Source organism: Narcine bancroftii, chromosome 7 (genome assembly GCF_036971445.1).
Source record: "Narcine bancroftii isolate sNarBan1 chromosome 7, sNarBan1.hap1, whole genome shotgun sequence".
NCBI classification, from domain to species: domain Eukaryota; kingdom Metazoa; phylum Chordata; class Chondrichthyes; order Torpediniformes; family Narcinidae; genus Narcine; species Narcine bancroftii.
The window spans coordinates 15,433,200-15,453,254 of NC_091475.1; the positions used below are offsets into that span (position 1 = coordinate 15,433,200).

The 20,055-nt window shown below is 44.2% G+C and overlaps 1 protein-coding gene across 3 annotated transcripts in view; it reads right to left on the reverse strand.

Moving 5' to 3' along the window:
- Positions 1 to 19,298, reverse strand: part of chaf1b (chromatin assembly factor 1, subunit B) — a 60,268-nt gene extending 40,970 nt beyond the window's left edge. For all 3 annotated transcript variants that reach the window (XM_069888956.1, XM_069888955.1, XM_069888954.1), the window contains exons 1-5: positions 19,033 to 19,298; positions 14,936 to 15,070; positions 11,053 to 11,185; positions 9,260 to 9,380; positions 1,570 to 1,673 (exon numbers count right to left, since the gene is read on the reverse strand). In XM_069888956.1, the coding sequence (XP_069745057.1) occupies positions 1,570 to 1,673; positions 9,260 to 9,380; positions 11,053 to 11,185; positions 14,936 to 15,061 (484 nt within the window). In that variant the 5' untranslated portion in view covers positions 15,062 to 15,070; positions 19,033 to 19,298. The remainder of the gene's footprint in view (positions 1 to 1,569; positions 1,674 to 9,259; positions 9,381 to 11,052; positions 11,186 to 14,935; positions 15,071 to 19,032) is intronic.
- Positions 19,299 to 20,055: the final 757 nt, after the last annotated feature.

The following is a 20,055-nucleotide window of genomic DNA, read 5'->3' on the forward strand; positions in this document are numbered from 1 at the left end:
AAAAGAAAAAGTGTATATCATGGCTAACGTGATTTATGGTGTGAAAAATAAAAAATTTAAAAAAAAACATGACTGAGGTGCAACATGGAGTGTTCACCTGACGAAGGTTACTAATTGCAAGGCAATGCAGTTAAACGCAGAGGAGATTACCCTGCAGGATGGTGACCAGGGCAATAGACCAGTGATGGGCCCTGTGGCTCAAAAAAACCACAGGCAGCAGGCTGTCGGTGATTTGCAGTCCAAGGACTCACACTAGGCTGCGGACTTCTAGAAATTGGCTGAAGGGGTATCAGATATCAAACAGGACTGGGGTTCAAGAGTGTGCCAAGGGTGGGAGGAACTCCCAAAGGGCCTCGAGAGTTGAAGGGTTCCTGATCAGGTCAGAGGTTTGGGTCTGGAGCTTGATCACCAATGATTTGGATTGAAGTCTGTGTGTCTGAGGAGCCTGTGAGAACGCTGAAGGTGAATCCATGGATACTCAGTGATTCTGAAGGACTGTTTTGTTTCTTTTTCTCTAGCTTTAAGGAACGCTGGGCAATTCCTGCCTTTATCTTTATCTGTCTTACAACGGACTAGATGCGGTTGTGTGTAATATTACATGTTTTAATACCTCACTGACAAAAGACAAAGGAGGAAAAACCCAACACCCAACCAATTTTCCCCTGCAACCGTGTATGCCTGTCCCGCATCGGACTTGTCAGCCACAATCGAGCCTGCAGCTGACGTGGACTTTTACCCCCTCCATAAATCTTCGTCCGCCAAGCCAAGCCAAAGAAGAAAGAATACATGACAATAAAACAATTTTGAACCTTACAACAGTGTGCTACTGTGAAATCTATAGAGTGAACTTCATTGTAGTGCAGAACAGTAGATGAGATTGATCATGAACACACGCACACACACAAACACAGTTTAAAAAGATATGGACCACATGCAGGCAGATAGGACAAGCCCAGAAGCCAACTTGGTCTGTATGGATAAACTAGGCCATAGGGCTGTGTGTCTTCATCTCAGCTTCTAGGCAAACAATTTAGCCTCATCACTCACAAATATGCATCTGAGGAAAATAACAGCACAAAAAGGTGCAGGAAGACAGATGGAGATGGCCAAAAGATAAGCACCAAAGGTCATCCACTACTAAGGACTGTCAATATGAAGAGGATAAAGCTCACACCAGGTCTACACAAATTCCAGCAGAGACTCAACACATGCTTTCATATTGTAAGCTATGATGGGTGGGGTGGGGTGGGGGGCGGGGAGGAGAACATCTCAAGGGAACAAACAAATGCAAGGTCCTGGAACAGCAGTGCCTGCAGTAGAGTGCACAGAGATCAGAGGTTGGAAGGAAAGCAACCTAAATAATACTAGTTAGTATCAAGAACTGTAACTCGTGACTGTGTATGGAAGAATCCCACAGCAATGTAACAAAGCAATCTGAATCAGCGATGATGTCCAAGGGAGATACAGAGGTTGGCACGACCACAATAGCAAGTGGGGAATTTAAAACATTCAATCAATTTCAATGCTTTTTTTTTAAAAGAAAGCATGATTTAATTGCTTCATTCCCACCTTTATTAACATCCCATGTAATGGCTGTATTATCAACAGACCCAGACACCATGTGATTTCCATCAGCTGTCCAGCAGATATCGTACACATCTTCTATGTGTCCTCTACAAGGAAGACACAAATATACAAACTTAGGAAAATGTCATCAGCAAAAACAAAACCCATCAATGATGGCTATTCTTTCGGAGAATTTCTCACAATTAGAATGTCCAAGTAAAAACTTAGGCAACCCACGGCAAGACTTTTCCAAATATAAAATGTCATTTTCAAAGACAGATGGGAAAGATATGGGAACATTACAGTCTTTGTCTGGCTTTTAATTAATTCACATAACTGGGTTGGTTATGGGACCAATGTCCTCATTCAGTTCAATCGGGCTCTCAGCCTCGAGAAATTGTTTTTTTTAATTATCATAATTTAAAGTATTTACTGGGTTACCGCTTTAATTTTTATTTCAAATATTTCATTACTTTTAACAGTTTTTAATTGACTGTGAACCTTACATCTAAAAAGGAAAATAAAACTTCTCTGCTTTGACAAGGCTTTGTTCCAAGTTGACATGTCAAAGGGAATTAAGGCCTTCTAAGGATAATATCTCAGGACCACATCACCTAAGGATTTAAACAATAAAATGTGCAGAGGCCGGGGTCAAGTGCAATACACAAATGTGCTGGAGAAATTCTGCAGGACAGGCAGCATCCATCTGTATTCCAGACAAAGGGCTCAAAACGTTGGCTACTTCCTCTGGATGCTGTGTGATCTGCTGAGTTTCTACAGCACATCTATGCATTGTAGCCCCCCCGCCCCCCGAGACTTCGCTCGGCCAATTCCCACGTGCAGGGTCAGCAAGATTACCTCTCCGCATTCAGTCCAATTAAGTGTGAATGGAAAGGGATGAGATCGGCAATTGCATGGCCAATTAAAACAACCAATGAGCAGAAACAAATTAGGATACAAGGCTAAAGAGAAACATCAATTGTCATTTTCAATGCTCACTCAATGTGACAAAACCTTTTATTTAAATGAATTGATTGTGGGAAAGGCAAGATGGCTGAAGTTAAGCCTAGAATATTAGCACACACCATTTAACCACATTTGGAAAATTACGTTTAGTTTTATTCAGAGTGCCTTAAAATCTAGTTCCTGGAATGTAATACAGCAAGCAGAAACAAGACCAACTGAAAGTGAAAGTCGACAAGATCAGAAGAGGCAAAAAGGACTTGGAAATGAGCAAATGGTGGGACCATAATGAGCCACACAAAATTATCAACGGCATATTTCCCACACAAGAGCAAGTATGTGGCACCCAGGCAATGACAGGATCACATTGCTGTTACCATGGGCAACCAGGCAAGGAAATCTGTCAAATTTCCACACTCTAGTCCACTTATAACTCAAGTATATATTACAATAAAGGTTGACTCTTAATGGTCTCTTAAGATCAGGGGTAGTTAGGGGTGGATAATAAATGGTGCCATTGTAGCAAGCACTATAGCAAGAGCAGAAGAATGGCACACACTCGATGTGACTGTAGTCAAGACTGCTTTTATTGCTCTCCCTGCCCTTGCTTATATAAGCCCAGCTTCCCGCCACTGGGCCTGGTTTTCCCATCATTGTCAGTGGAACTGACATCACTGCAATTAGCCCGCGCGGGCTTTGTGAGATCACCATGTTCTTCTGCCTTTTTGTGTACTGGGTCACATCCCAGGTAACGGGCTGCTACACGACCCCCCAATCCCCATGAACCGGCGATCCTTTCACTTTGGAGGCCTGCCTCTGCATCGAGGGGGCTGCATGGTGACCGGTTACCTAATGTCCAGGTGTATTGGTTTGAGGCATTCGATAATGAATGTCTCCTCCTTACTGCCAATGTCCAGCATGCATGTGGATCGTTGTGCCTGATCACTAGGTAAGGCCCCTCGTTCAGTCACCGCAGAGGCATGTAGTGTGCTCCCCATTGCACAAAGACATATTTGCATGAATTTAGATCTTTGGGGACGAATGTTTTGGGTTGGCCATCTAGCGAAGGCTGCGTCTGGGCTAGAGTGCCTTGTCTTTTCCATCGTCACCGCTAGTGGTTTTTCTGGGTAATTGGCAGTGGTCAAGAACTCCCCCGGGATGACTAAGGGCACATCATATACCATTTCCGCTGCCGAGGCATCAAGGTCCTTTTTTTGGTGCTATGTGGATCCCCAGGAGGACTCGCGATAGTTCGTCCGTCCAACGTGGTCCCTTGAGCCTTGCCATCAGAGCCGCCTTCAAGTGTCTGTGCACCGCCTAGGGTTGATATGCTGTGGTCTAGTAGAGTTTGGTTCCCAGGTTGGCCAGTGTTATCCAAAGTCCCAAGGTGAATTGCGCACCCCTATCCAAAGTCATGTGTTCTGGGACTCCAAACCTTGCCACTCAGGTATTGATCAAAGCTCTAGTGCAGGCCTCAGTCGTCTCTGCCAGTGGAACCACTTCTGGCCATCTTGTGAAGCAATCGACCATCGTCAAAAGGTATCTTGCTTCCCGGGAGACCGACAGCAGTCCTACAGTGTTTATATGGACATAGCTGAATCTTCATCATGCTGGCTCAAAGGTTTGGGGGATGCCTTGATGAGCGTCTATACCTTCGATGCCTGGCAGAGTGAGCAGGTCTTGACCCATTGACTGATCTGCTTTCAGAGGCTATGCCAGATGAGCCTGCTGGCTACCATCTTGACGGTGGTCCTGATGGCTGGGTGCGCCAGGTTATGCACTGCATCAAAAACCTGCCCAGGACTTGCCAGTGGATATGTCGTGAAGAAGCGTCTGGGTACCTGGTGACGTCCTCTAGCCTGAGCCCTGAAACCGCCATCCTGTATGCAGGAATCTTAGGGTCTACCTGCTGTGCCTTGGCAAGGGCCGTGTAATGTATCCCCTGGGACAGGGTCTGGATGGATTGGTCAACCCTCATAAGGCTGCGGGACGAGATAACATCACTGACAGGGTGCTCAGAGGACATCCTCACAGTCATCTACGATATCTCCCGAGCACTGCCGTCATACCAACGTGCTTCCAGGTGGCCACTATCAACCCTGTGCAGAAGAAGCCCTCAGTGTCCTGTCACAACGACTACCATCCTGTTGCACTAATGTCTACCATCTTGAAGTGCTTTGAGAGGCTAGTCATAGAGCACCTCAAGACTCAGCCGCCCCCCTCATTAGACCCCTTGCAATTTGCGTACCGTCCCAACCAATCTACAGACAATGCCATTGCCACCACGCTCCATCTAGCCCTCACCCACCTGGAAAATAAAGACTCATATGTTTGAATGCTGTTCATGGTCTTCAGCTCAGCATTCAACACAATCAGACCGCAGTACCTGATTAGGAAGCTGAACCTGCTGGGCCTAAACACCTTCCTCTGTAACTGGATCCTCAACTTCCTGACTGGAATATCTCAGTTGGTCTGAATCAGAAGCAGCGTTATCACACTGAGCACGGGGGCTCCCCAGGGCTGCGTGTTCACCCCACTGCCGTTTACCCTGCTGACCCATGACTGTGTAGCGAGATACAGTTCTAATCACATCATCAAGTTTGCTGACGTCACAACCATGGTGGGGCTCATCAGCAAGAACGATGAGTCAGCTGACAGAGAGGAGGTGCAAACACTAATGGACTGGTGCAGAGACAACAAACTAAACCTGAACATCAACAAAACAAAGGAGATGGTGGTGGACTTCTGGAGAGCCCAGGGGATCACTCCCTGCTCACCATCGACAGCTCCACCTTCAAGGTAGCCAAGAGCACCAAATTTCTTGGCGTACACCTGATGGAGAATCCCCTAACATCAGATTCATTGTTAAGAAGGCCCAACAAACCTTTACTTCCTGCGGAGGTTGAGGAAAGTCTAGCTTCCACCCCCCAGACTCACTACATTCTACACGGATGCATTGAGAGCATCCTATGTAACTGCAACACTGCCTGCTTCGGCAACTAATCCATCCCAGAACACAAGTCCCTTCAGTGGATAGTAAAGACTGCTGAGGGGATTATTGAGGTCTCTCTCCCTGCCACGAGAAACATTTATAACAGATGTTGTTTGCAGAAGGCCATAAACATCGTTAAGGACTCCACACACCCCTCTTGCAATCTATTCTCCTTCCTGCCATCTGCAAAGAGGAACTGAAGCGTGTAGGCCCACACGACCAGATTACGAGACAGTTTTTTTTCCCCCCGAGCCGTGAGACTTCTGAACTCCAGGGACACAACTTGACTTAATTGGATCGCCAGCCGTGACAGTGCGTTAGCCACCAGGTTGGCTTTGCCAGCGATATGTCCAATGTCCGTGGTGAACTCAGACATGGAGCACAGATGCCTCTGCTGCCTGGCCAACCACGGGTCCAACATTTTATTGAAGGCCAAGGTTAATGGCTTGTGGCCTGCGAAAACCTTAAATTGCCTCCCCTCTAAAGAGTACCTAAGTATCGGATCGCAAGGTACAGTGCCAGGTGTTCACAATCAAAGAAGCTGTACTTAAGTTTAGGTGGCTGGAGGTGTTTGCTAAAGAAAGCCAGAGGCTGCAACTGTCCCTCGATCAACTGTTCGAGTACGTCCCTGACTGCTGTGTTGGAAGCGTCTACTGTGAGGGCGGTCGGGGCATCCGTCTTATGCCTTCTGCAACACCTTATATGCTTCCCTGTCCCAGGTGAGCTCTTTTTTTCTTCCCCGCTATTAGTGTGAACAGGGGACGCATGATGCAGACTGCCACCAGTATGAAGTGGTGATAGAAATTGATCAAACTGGCAAATTCCTGGAGGCCTTTCACTGTGTGGAGTTTGGTGAAGGGCAGGGGTGTCGGCCCATGTTTCTTAATTCTATGGCCCAGGAAGTCTGTTGTCTCTAGCCTGATCTGACCTTTGCACAGATTGATTGTTCGGCCAAAGTCACTCAGACGAGTGTACAATTGTCTTCGATAGGCCGTGTGTTCCTTGAGATTGTGGCTGGCATCATGATGTTATCCAGGTAAATGAATGCAAACCTGAGGTCCCGACCCACTGCGTCCATCAGCCTCTGGAATATCTGAGCTGCATTTTTGAGCCCAAAACTCAAACAGCCCAAAGTGGGTGATGATAGTAGTTTTAGGGATGTCATCAGGGTGGACTGGGATGTGATGATAGCATTGGATGAGGTTGACCTTCAAGAATATTCGCGCCCCCTGTAGGCTTGTAGTGAAATCCTGTATATGTGGCACAGGATACCTGTCCAGTGTGGTGGTCTCATTGAGGTGGCAGTAGTCTCCACATGGCCTCTATACCCCTGGTACCATGTGGGAGGGGTGGGGGGGAAGCCCAGGGACTGTTGGAACGCCACACCAAGCTCCTCCATATTTTTAAACTCCTCCTTCGCAAGGTTGAATTTCTTGGGAGGAAGGAGGTGCGCCCTTTCGTGGAGTAGGGGGCCCTCTGTCAGGATGCAGTACCGTACCCCATGCTTGGGCTCGGCAGAAGTAAGCTGTGGTGCCACGATGGAAGGGAACTTCACCAGGATGCGTGTGAATTCGTTATTAGACACCATGACGGAGTCGAGGTTGGGGGGCAGTAACTTAGCTTCACGCAGGGAAATAGTCTGGAAGGTCCTGGCAAACACCAACTGCCACCCTTTGAGGTCAACTAGCAGATAGTAGGCCCAGAGGATGTCTGCTCCCAGAAGCCATCGCCACCACTCTGAAGGTCTGCGTGAAGTGGCTGTTGCGAAAGTGGATGGGATGGTGCAGGTGCCGAAGGTCCTTATTCTGCTTCTGTTTGCTGCCCTCAGGGCCAGGCCCAGCTTCCCATTCTGGGTATCGTAGAGGGGGTTGGGGGGAGGGGGGGTGGGGGGGAAGGACGCTGATCTCAGCACCCGCATCGACCAGGAAATGCTGACCTGTGAGGGAGTCCCAGACATGGAGGAGATTGTCTCAATGGCCAACCATTATAGCTATCCACGACGGCTAGCCACGGCGTTTCCCTGAAATGCATAGGGGGTACGGAATTGGGAGGCCTAGGTACCCCATTGCCGATGACAAAAGCAGTACTGGTCGATGGGGAGTCCACTTGCCTTTCCGTCAATTGTTGCGGCCTTGTCATTCTCTACCTGCGGGGCTTAGCGACCTGCGGGGCTTAGCAACCTGCTCCACCATGGTGCTGCTGTCCCTTTTCGCTCTCCAAAGCGCATCCACCCAGGCTGCAACTCTCCTGGGTTGCTGAAATCATCATCAGTTTAGCAGTCAGGCAACGAGGTCGCACCGTGAGAGTCCAAAAGTGCAGGTTAAAAACTCTTGGAGGGCATCATATTTGCCCTATTCTGAAGGCTGCTGCAAGAAATCAACAACCCCTGCTGCTGTGTTCTGGTCGAGCAAGGTCACCACATAGTAGCACTGGGTGGCATTGGCAGAAATTTGACAGAGCTGGAACTGGGCTTCGGCCTGTTCGAATCACACCAGTGGTTGTGATGTCCAGAACGTTGGCAGCTTCAAGGAAAATGCATGGATCATTCACTGATTGGTTTTCTTCAGGTCCGAATGACATTTGAACCAGTCAGGGTCACCAACGTAGCGAGTACTACAGCAAAGAGCCGAAGAAAACGCACTCAATGTGACTGGTCAAGACCGTGTTTATTGCTCTCCCTGCTCTTGCTTACATAGGCCCAGCTTCCCGCCACTGGGTCCAGTTTTCCCGAGGTTGTCAGCTGAAGTGACGTCACTGGCGAGCCAGCCACTGATTGGTCAGTGTTCCTGCCAATGTTCGCTGTTTCCAGCCACGCAGACAGTCAGCCAGAAATAAAGGCCATTAGCTGGAAAGAAAGCCATTAGCCCACACGAGCTTTGTGAGATCGGCGTATTCGTCTTCCATTTTGTATACTGGGTTGCCGCCCAGGTAGCGGGCCACTACACCATTGGTAATTAATTCGACATCCTTTGAAAAAATCCTTGTTAAGTGCTATTGGGCTCGATTCAAGAATAAATACACCCCAAAGCAGTACAGAGTCAATGATGTGTCTTTTATTTTAAAGATACATCATGGCTAGACCAAGTATACAACCAATTTGTTCTACTGCAAGATATCAGACACTGTAACACAGTTAATGATCAGATCTTGGCATCTATTAATAAATATTGGCCAGTGCACATTATTTACCTACAACGTAGTGCCATGGGAATACTGAGATCCGGCTAACTTCTCCAAAACTTGCTGGCACAATGCTCAAATCATTAATACTATCCATTTTACACAAGTCATGCAGCATTCTTTATGTAGCAAAGAAAACGATACATTAACCCACATTTTGGGCCTGAAACTTTCATCAAGGTATGAGTAAAAAGGCCGGTGCTTGAATATAAATTTATATTAAAATACAAAGAACACTGCATGATTTGCTGAGTTTCTCCAGCATTTTTGTGTAAACTAAATCACCAAGTCTGCAGACTTTCTTGTTTAACTCCATTAAAGGTATCCAGACATTTCTTTCAAGTGGAATGGGTTTCTAATTCTCAGAAATGTTTTAATACAATTTGATTTTCATTCAGAATGTTGCTATATGTAGCCGTCACAACAGTATTCCTCAAAGGCATAAATATCTTGCAAACTGACTACTGCTCCTTGTAATTAGGACATTTACCAGTACTTTAAACCCAGTGAAGGGAAGAGGCCGAGAGTGTGGGGCATAGAGAGAAAAGACGTCCCTACCTTAACGTTTTGTGCACTGTCCAATTCTCCTTGTTTAATTGAGCATCCTCTTCAAACAAGTTTTGTTCTGGCTCTTTGATGTCCTTGTTGTCATTCAGTTTCCACAAAAATATTAGAGCATCTGTGCCACAAGGATAAAATTTTAAATACAAGACGACGTTATGATCATTTTATTCATCCTCAATGAACACATCAAGCACAAAATTGTATAACTAATTGGTACACTGTTTATTTAAATGATGACAAATCATTCCTGAATTGGTTGAGGCATGTGAGTAAATCCACTATTATGGCAGGGTTTCAATCCTTGATTTTTTCACCAAAAAAAGTCCCAAATAACTCACCCAGGGCAATAATGAGAACATCCATTAACATAGCCTCAAATTCTCCAAACAACAAGGGTATGCAATAATATTCTTCCCAAAATATCCTAATTGGATCATGTTATTCATGACTGGGTGACTAACGGGAGCAAAAAAAAACTTCTCTAAATGCTGGAGATCTGAAACCACAGACAATGCAAGTCAGGCAAGAAACTGAATCAGGGTTCTGAGCTGAAACTCTGCCGTTTCTTCCTCCATGAGGATGCCCTACTTGCTGAGTATTTATGCATGTTCTGCTTTTGTTTCCAAATGACTTCTTGCTTGGTATCCATTGGAGAGACCAAAAAGATTGATCCAGACGTCAGGCTCTTGAGAACCCAGGGTACCACAACACAAGAAACTCAGGCTACATATAGATCATCTCTGTACAATCAAAAAGCCACCGACACTTTGTCCACTGGGCAAGATGCCATTTATGCAAGCATAGCAAAACCTTTTGTGAAGTTAATTTGCGCGGTTTTGTGAATTTGCATAGATCCCTCCTGAGATGACTTCTTGAGAATTAACAGAGCAATGCAGTGCATGAAATAAACAGAAAACAGTTGACTATTCCCTCCTATTCCTTTTCCCAGCCAGACTAAATAAATGTTATTTAAAAGCAGAAAATAAACTTTCTCAGTATCCACAGCGACTGGTATTATAAAAGCTAGATTTACAGGCACTTCAGTAAAGCTTCAGTAACTAGCACTTCAGAGGGAGCACTTGAAAAAATGTTGGGGCAGTGCTATGTTTAAATTCAGGACAGCAACGAGAGAACCCCCAGGCATTCCCTAGTCATGGCTCTTTTCTTTTACATGTTTCTTTGCCTGCTAGGCATCGCCAGTTCATTGATAAATACTGCAGAATACTGCAATTAATTTCCAAACTGCAACAATGATTGTGTATAAAAAATGCTTAATTCCCGAGAAACCACTGTACCTGATTAAACAGCAACCCCTCATTCCACATTAATAGAAGCCAAAACAGCTTTAACCTTTTCTGTTTATAAACTGTAGCTGGTGGCTACCTCTGAAGCAGCAACCACAATGTTATAGCACAATATAGGGCTTCATTTATATTATCAGTACTGTACATATCAAGGCGAGTTCATTAATGTTGTCCCATTATTACTTTACACATATTGAATTGTTTATCGTGAAATACACCCATACAGCGAAAAGCTTGGTTTTGCATACTATCCAGACAGGTCATCTTGTGCTTAAATAAGCCATACATTTAAAAAAAAACATTCATACTTATATAAAAATAGAGATGGCTTTTGGAACAAACCCCTGCAAAAGCCATGGATTTATTCCACCTTCCATCACCTTTAATGGAATGTGCTCAGAATGGAAATACTGATTTAGTGATTTTGACCAATTTCAGATACAAATATTTAAATGTTTATGAGAATTTTTAAATTGAACTTACCATCACCTCCTGATGCAAGAATTTCACCATTTGGAGAGAAACGTACAACATTCACTGCTTTTGTGTGACGTACAAGGTTTGATAAAAAATCTATAACTGCTTTGCCATCCGGGTCTCTGTCAGCCTTCCATATCTGCAAGAAAATGAATGGGTTAGAAGCAACTGAATCCCAGCAAACTACTCGACAAGTTTCTCCAGGATCTTGCTTGCAATATGCAGGACGATTCAATTTAGGCCAAAAGTGCTGAGTCAATGACCCATTTCACACTTCCCAAGATCCAGCACCATTCCTAATGCCAGATTCACAGTTAGAACATAAGAAATAGGAGCGGGAGTCGATCATCCAGCCCATCGAGCTTGCTCCGCCATTCAATAAGATCATGGCTGATCTGATAATTGACTCAACTCCACCTACCTGCCTTTTCCCCATATCCCTTAATTCCTTTTTTATGTAAAAATCTATCTAACTGAACCTTAAATATGTTTAATGAAGTAGCCTCAACCGTTTCCCTGGGTACAGAATTCCACAGATTCACTACTCTCTGGGAAAAAACAGCTTTTCCTCATCTTATTAAATCTATTCCCCTGAATCTTAAGGCTGTGTCCTCAAGTTCTGGTCTCACCTGCCAGTGAAAACAGTTTTCCTGCCTCAATCTTATATATCTCCTTCATAATTTTATATGTCTGTATAGGACCTCCTCTCATTCTTCTGAATTCAAGTAAGTATAATCCCAGACGATTTAGTCTCTCCTGGTAGGTCAACCCCCTCATTCCCAGGATTAATCTGGTGAACCTCCTCTGGTCTGCCTCCAAGGCCAGTATATCCTTCCTCAAGTATAGAGACTAGAACTGCACACAGAACTCCAGGTGCTGCCTCACCAGTACCTTGTACAGTTGCAGCATGACCTCCCTTCTCTTAAATTCAATTCCTCTAGCGATGAAGGCCAACATTCCATTTGCCTTCTTAATAACCTGTTGCACCTGCAACCCAACTTTTTGTGATTAATGCACAAGCACTCCCAAGTCTTTCTGCACAACCGCAGGCTTCAATTTTTCACCATTTAAATAATAATCTGGTTTTCTATTTTTCCTGCCAAAGTGGATGACCTCGCATTTACTAACATTGTACTCCATCTGCCAGGCCTTTGCCCATTCACCTAACTTAACTATTATATCCTTCTGCAGCCTCTCCACATCCTCTGTACAATTTGCTTTTCCACTCAATTTAGTATCATCTGCAAACTTGGCTACACTACACTCTGTCCCCTCTTCTAAAACATCGATGTAAATGGTGAACAGCTCTGGGCCCAGCACCAACCCCTGCAGCACCTCACTTACCACAGTCTGCCAATCAAAAAAACGTCCATTTATCCCAACTCTCTGACTTCTGTCAGTTAACCAATAATCCATGCCAATATACTTGCCACAACTCCATTCATCAGTATCTTATTGATAAGTCTCTTGTGTGGCACCTTTTCAAATGTCTTCTGGAAATCCAATTATACTTGTTCCCCTCTATCTTCTGCACCCATTATATCCTCAAAGAACTCCAGCAAATTTGTCAAAAAATTGCCATTTCTAAATTCTTGCTGCATCTGCTTGATGGAACCCCTTCCCTCTAAATGTCTTGCTATTTCATCCTTAATGACAGCTTCAAGCATTTTCCCGACTACAGATGTTAAACTAATTGGCTGGTAGTTACCCACCTTCTGCCTAAATCCCTTTTTAAAATGTGGCATGTCATTTCCTGTCTTCCAAACTGCCGGGACCTGCCCAGAATCCAAATAATTTTGGTAAATGACTACCAATACATCGACTATAACTCCTGCCATTTCTCTCAGTACCCTGGGATGCATCCCATTAGGACCAAGGGATTTGCCCACTTTCAATCCCATTAGTTCGCTCTTCACTATCTCTTTTGTAACAATTATTTTATTGAGGCCCTCACCTCCCTATCACAGTTCCCATGTAATGTTCAGAAACAATTAAATTAAAAGAGCACAACGTAAGTTCATGGGAGACATTATCTGAGGATCTTTCCTGGACCCAACACCAATGGTATTGTGAAGAAAGTACATCAGTGCCTCTACTTCCTCAAACCCTGGCAAATTTCTGCAAATATACGGTGGGAAGTGTGCTGACCAGCTGCATCATGGTCTAGTATGGGGACACCAATAAACCTGAGCTTAAAGCCCTGAAAAAGATAGTGGACATAGCCCAGGACATCAAAGGCAAAACCCTCCCCAATAATGAGAACATCTACCTGGAAGGCTGCCATCAGAGCAGCAGCATTCATCAACGATCCACACCACCCAGCATATGCTCTGTTCTTGCTGCTACCATCAGGAAAGAGGAATAGATGCCACAAGGCTCGCACCTCCAGGTCTAGGAATGGCTGCTACCATCAGACTCCTCTACAACAACTCAATCAGGGACTCATTTAAGGACTTTTATTTGTGCACTTTATTGATTTTTCTTCTTCTCTCTGTATTGCACAATTTGTTTACATTCATTATCTGTTTAAGGTTCTTTATTTGTTTACATGTGTGCATTATGTAGGGTTTTTTTGTACTACCAATTAGTGATAATTCTGCCTTACCTGCAGGAAAAAGAATCTCAGGGTTGTATGTGATGTCATGTAGGTACTCTGTCAATAAATCTGAAATAAGTTATAAATCCTAACATCACAGCTGTAGTAGAGAATCCTTCTCATACTTCCAGTCCGATGCTCCACTGGCACCTCACTGACAAATATTGAATGCAACATCTCTGCTTTCAAATTCTATGTTTTTATGAAGCCCATAAAGCCATCGACTCTGAGCACAAACAGTAACAGGGCCATTCAGCCCTTCAAGCCTGCCCCAGCACTCAATCAGATCATGGTTCATCTACCTCAGCTTAATTCCTCTTCTTTGCCAGATATTTGAAAAATGCATCTGCAGATACTTTCCAAATACTTCGAATGATCTCGCCTCACCAACTCTCAAGGCTACAATATTTCTGAAATTCACTATGCAAGAAGTATTTTCTAGGTACCTCAATTTTAATCTCAGTCCTTCACCTGAAATCTATGTCCCCTTATTTGAGATCCTCCCACTAGTGAAAAAAATTTTGAGTGGTCATTAAAAAAAATTAATGTGTGGGTGTGTGCGCGCATTTGTGTGCATACTTGTGTGTGTGCACACATGCGTGTTTGTGTATATGTGCACACGCACATGTTTATGCATGCGATTGTATGTGCACAAGATCTTGTACGCTTTTAGAAGCTCACATTTCATTCTCTACAGTAAATTCCAAACAATACAGATTCCATTGTTTAGCCTTTCTTGACAACACAATTCTCTCATCCCAGTGTCAATTTTGTTTAAAAATTTAATTCTTTCCCTTTCCTTGGCTTTAACTGGGGTGCAAGGTGAAAGGATAATGGATTGTTAAGTTTTCACTTACAGTCCATATCCCAACGAGAGTTGAACTACACCTTTGTTGAACCTTTGTAAAACATACTTGGGGCACTGGGTACAAATCTGGTCACAACATGAGATAAAGGCCTTTCAATGGTTCAGGATCACAGAAGAAATATGAGAACATAGTTATCTGAAAAAGACATACAGACCTGGCCACTCAATCAGCTGAGGAATGGCCAAACAGAGTTTTACCATGACTGTTCTGAGAGAGTGAAAAATACAGTGGAAGCATTTAAGGGGAGACAGGTCAAATGTATGGAAGAATGGAATGATGGGTTATTCTGGTGGATTTAGATGGAGAAAACAGAAGACAAAGCCAACATGGGTTTATATCTGAGATCTCGACAAATGTGTTTCTTTTCTCAACGCACACACAAATTTAAATGCCAAGCTGCTTCTCCTTCGCTCCCCACACATACCCGAACTGCAGTGTCCACTCCTGCAGAGGCTAATCGATCAATTCTGCCATCAGATCCGTGCTGGAAGTCAACACTGTACACAGGCTCTTTGTTATGCCACGCTATTTCACAGGTGACAAACTTCATGGCCACTACCTGAGAAAGATGTGGGAGACGGAGAGATGTTAGTACTGCAGATATAATATGAAGCTCCTTTGGGATTGCACGAGCTTTTAGATTCAGGCAAAGTCATTTGGAAGTACCAGGCCCAGTGGCTGTGATACCCCTCCAGCAGCCTGCACCTCTGCACAGCCAAGGAGCATTAGCCTTAGGAAAAGAAGAGAGCATTCCCTATCACTGCTTCCAGGATTACCAGATCAATGGTTGACTCTAGAATAAATATATTGGAGATTTCCAAGTGTTTGCAAATGCACTCAAAGTTTTACACAAGTTTCAGATTTCTGGCAATGTCAAGAATTGGGTGACAGATAGTAAAATTGAACGAACGATCTGGATGGGGAATACACCCAAATTTATAACAAAAATGTACTATGCTCTCCAGAGCAAAAGTGCAAAACCAGGGTTGTGGAGGTCAAGGGACAGATGGGAGTTGGACTTGGGGGTGGTGATTTCAGAAGGAAGCTGGTCACATTGGTACAAGGACGGCATGACATCAATTATAAATGCAAGATATGGATTGGTTCAGTACAATTTTTTTTTTACACCAATTATATCTTACCCCACAAAAGTTACACAGATCAAAAGCCAAAATTTCAGAGATGTGTTTCAGGTGTGGATCTGAGACAGGAACTTTCCTACATGTCATGTGGTCGTGCGTGAAGATGAGGCCATTTTGGCAAGGAAAGCACAGAAAAATCAATCAGGATTACAGGAGTGGCCTTCATGGGCAACCCGGAGCTATATCTATTCGGTAATTTTATGGAAATAAGCTGCATATTGACCAAATATCAAATCTCATTCATAAAAATAGCACTGATAGTAGCAAAAAAAATATCATGATCACTTGGAAGTATGACTCCCCTCTACTTATAGCACAATGGATTGTAGAAATTAACAGTTGTATACCTATGAAAAAAAATTATACATAACTTAAAGAACAAATATGACACTTTTGTAAAGGTCTGGCAGCCATACCTGGACCACAAAGGAGCCCAGATATAGTAATAAAAGGAAAAAAAAATTATAAAAACGTAGTTTCCCCAATTTACTCTATATACTTAAAATGTATGTAAGCTCTGATGGTGAACGGATCTGTATGTATAGAGGGGGAGGGAGGGAGGGACTGTTTTGTTTTTGTTTGTTGTGTTTGTAAGAAAAAGTTTAATATATTCTATATTTTAAAAATTACTATGTATAGTTTTGAAAAAAAAATCAAAAATCAAATAGAGCTCCACTAAACAGTTAGTGTAGCAGGTAGCGCAATGACATTACAGTGCCAGCAACAAAGGTTCAAGTCCAGTGCTCCCTCGGAGTTTGTATGTTCTCCCCACATCTGTGTGGGTTTCCACTGGTTCCCTCCCACCCTTCAAAAACATACAGTGATTGTAGGATAATTGATGTATTTAGGACGGAAAGGCCTGTAACTGTGCTGTATCACTAAATTTAATTTAAAATTTAAGCCCCACACAGAGAACATTTAAACTGCAAGGGAAAAAAAATACCAATGTTGGTCCAAAGCTGGTTTCAGTGCCAAGAGATGAATCAGACATAAGCACTGCTTCTTCTTAAATTGATGCCCTGTTCATTGAAAATAGAGCCTCACAATTCCCCAATCCAAACTACATCTGTGTACGTATTTTCAGAGCATTGAAACAGCTCGCAATGTACTTGAAAATTCACAGAACAACTTTGATTGTCAACAAAAGGAAATGCTGGAGGAACTCAGCGAGTTAGGCAGCATCGATGGATGAAAGTGGATAATTAACATTTTGGTTCAAAACCCTGCTTCAGGACAGAATCCCTCAAAGCAGGACTTCAACCCAAAACATTAGCCGCTTTCAGGTGCTCGGATGCAGATAATGCACCGGCAGATGCGGCTGGGGGAGTGCAGCTGGGACGTTCAGGTGGCTGCAGAGAAGATGCCTTTCTGTCACCTGAAGGAGAGCCGTGTCCGAGCGAATGCGGCTCCTGTGGACTGTGGCTGTAGCCATGGCTTGTTTATGGAGCATCTTGTAGCAGCATTACATGAAAATAATGGAAAAGAAATGAAGTTTAAGTGTCGTCCACAAAACAGTTGTTGGTTTGTTTTCACGAGGACAGTATCTCTGCGCGTTGGTCCCTATTGATGTATCCTTTGCTCTTGATCAATGATAATTTACAACAGAATTTCTGCGGGTTTCCGTTTATCAGGTTTAAGGACATAAAGGTTGAGAGATGCTAGTGTAGAACTCTCTCCAGAATGCAAATATCAATATGAAAGATTAACTGCAACAAGCTTTCCTCATTCTCTATAAACCGACATCAAATTGTGGCCAGCGCAGGACTACAGGGCTGGAGCAGTTGGTCTGACACAAAGGTCTGAAGAAATCTCAAAAGAAATATAGGGCTTGGAGAGGGGAATGGAACCCAGCAGGGTCTACGGCCACAGTCCATATGAGGTGGTGTTTGCGAGGACGCGGCTCTCCTTCAGTTGGCATGTTCAGGTGACAGAAAGGAGTCTTCTCTGCGGCCACCTGAATGTCCCATCTGCACTCCCCCAGCCGTGTCTGTCGGCACATTATCTGCGTCCAAGCACCTTAAAGCGGCTTATGATAGCTCCGGTATAGATTGTCAAAAGACTGCATTCCCAGTAACAATTTGTTCACTCTTGGCTGGACTGACAATAATGTCCTCATCCCAACAAATGACATGAGTGGTGTTGCACAATTTCCCAGCAACATTTTGTAATAAGACAATTACATTTTTCATAAATTATGTAACACCAACATGTGTGTCAATACATGTGTATGTATGTAAATGTGTGTGTGAATACATGTGTAAATGTATGTAAATGCATGTGTGTGTCAATAGATGTGTATATGTATGTAAATGCGTGTCAATACATGTGTATACTTATGTAAATGCATGTGAGTGTCAATACATGTGCAAATGCATGTAAATGCATGTGTGTCAAAACATGTGTAAGCATATGTAAATGCATGAGTGTCAATACATGTGTATATGTATGTATGTGTTAATACGTGTATATGTATGTAAATGCATGTGTGTCAATACATGTATATATGTATACATGCATGTGTGAGTGTCAATACATGTGTATACACATGTAAATGCATGTGTGTGTCAATATGTGTATACATATGTAAATGTGTGTGTGTCAATACATGTGTAAATGTATGTAAATGCATGTGTATATGTATGTGTGTCAATACATGTGTATATGTATGTAAATACATGTGAGTGTTAATATGTGTGTATACGTATGTAAATGCATGTGTGTCAATACATGCATACATATGTATGTGTCAATGTGTGTATACGTATGTATGTGTGTCAACATGTGTGTGTCAATATGTGTATATGTATGTATGTGTGTCAATACGTGTGTATATATGTATGCCAATACATGTGTATACGTATGTATGTGTTAATACTTGTATATACGTATGTATGTACCAATACGTATGTATACATGTGTGTGTCAATACATGTACACATATGATTGTATACACGTATGATTGTATAGATGTGTATACATATGTGTGTATCAATACGTGTGTATACATGTGTCAATACATGTACACGTATGATTGTGTGTGTCAATACGTGTGTAGACGTACGTAAATGCATGTATGTGTGTGATATATATTTGTATACACACACAAGTGGTTATATGTGTGTGAGGGTGCTATCTATGTCTGTGTGCGTGTGTGTGTAAACATATTTCTAGATACACATTATATAGTGCATGCATTGTACAATAGATCTGAACGACATACAGAGAATGTCTTATCTATGAGACACACACATAGATATGAAGAAGGCCCTTTGACAGACGGACAGAGGATTCTCCAAAGTGACCAGGCCCGCGCCTTCCTATCTGAGCAGGATGGTCCCCCGAATAAAGCACCGAGAATTAAGAAGCCGATCTGAACTACCTCCAACTGTGGGCGAACTGGCTGTCCGGCAACTCTCCGGCCCGGCCGGTCGGTGCGATGAATGACAGGGCGATGCCGCAGACGTGAAGCGCGGCTGGTCGCTCTGTCCCCGGCTGACGTCGCAGCACCAGCCCTGGGTGCAGGCGGCGCGTGGCTGGGCTCGAGCCGGGACTCGTCGCATCGGCGCCCGGTGGACAAAACCCTCCCCGGGACGACGTCAGCAGGCGCTCACTTTCCCGCGCGCGCTCCTTTCCGACTCCTCCCCGCGCTCATCACTGCCAACAAGGAGAAAAGGATAGGGGCGGGCAAGATGGGCCTCAGGCCGCCTCCGGCAGCTCGCATTCCCCCCATAGCGCCACCCACGCGCTGGGCTGCGGAGTGAAGCTGCCGCCCCGCGTGCACGCGTGGTCATTGGAAGGGTGATTGCGCCGGGATCATTTCGCTGAGCATCTTGTCCATTTAATTTGCCGTTTGATTGACATGAACGCGACGGCCCAGTAGGTGTGTCCCCAAACGGGCTGAACCGACATTTTTGGTTGCGGGTCTCCCTGAACGGCAGAATGTGATACTTTGACGTGAATGAATACGAAGGGCAGCGCACTGGTCCGGAGTCAGGAACCAAGATGGCCGGCGGCTCCCGCTGGCTCAGTCACATGCGTCGCCGCGCCACCCTGTGTCCGGGACCCGCAAGCTGCGCGCAAGCGCAGTCTGCACAGGTGGCAGTGGTTCATGGTCCATTTCCACCCAAGGATGATCCTTGACCCTCCAACCATTTACACCCCAGAAACAGGCCAGCTTGGGGCCACTAATCTGTGTCCCACTGATCCGCATTTGGTCCATAACCCTCCACCCCTCTCCTGTCCATATACCTACCCAAACTTTCCTTGAATATTAACATCGATCTCGCTTCTACTACCACTGCCGGAAATTCATTCCATTCCCCCACCACCCTCTGCCTGAAGAAATTTCCACTCATGTTCCCCCTAAACTTTTCCCCTTTTACTCTCAATCAGTGCCCTTTTG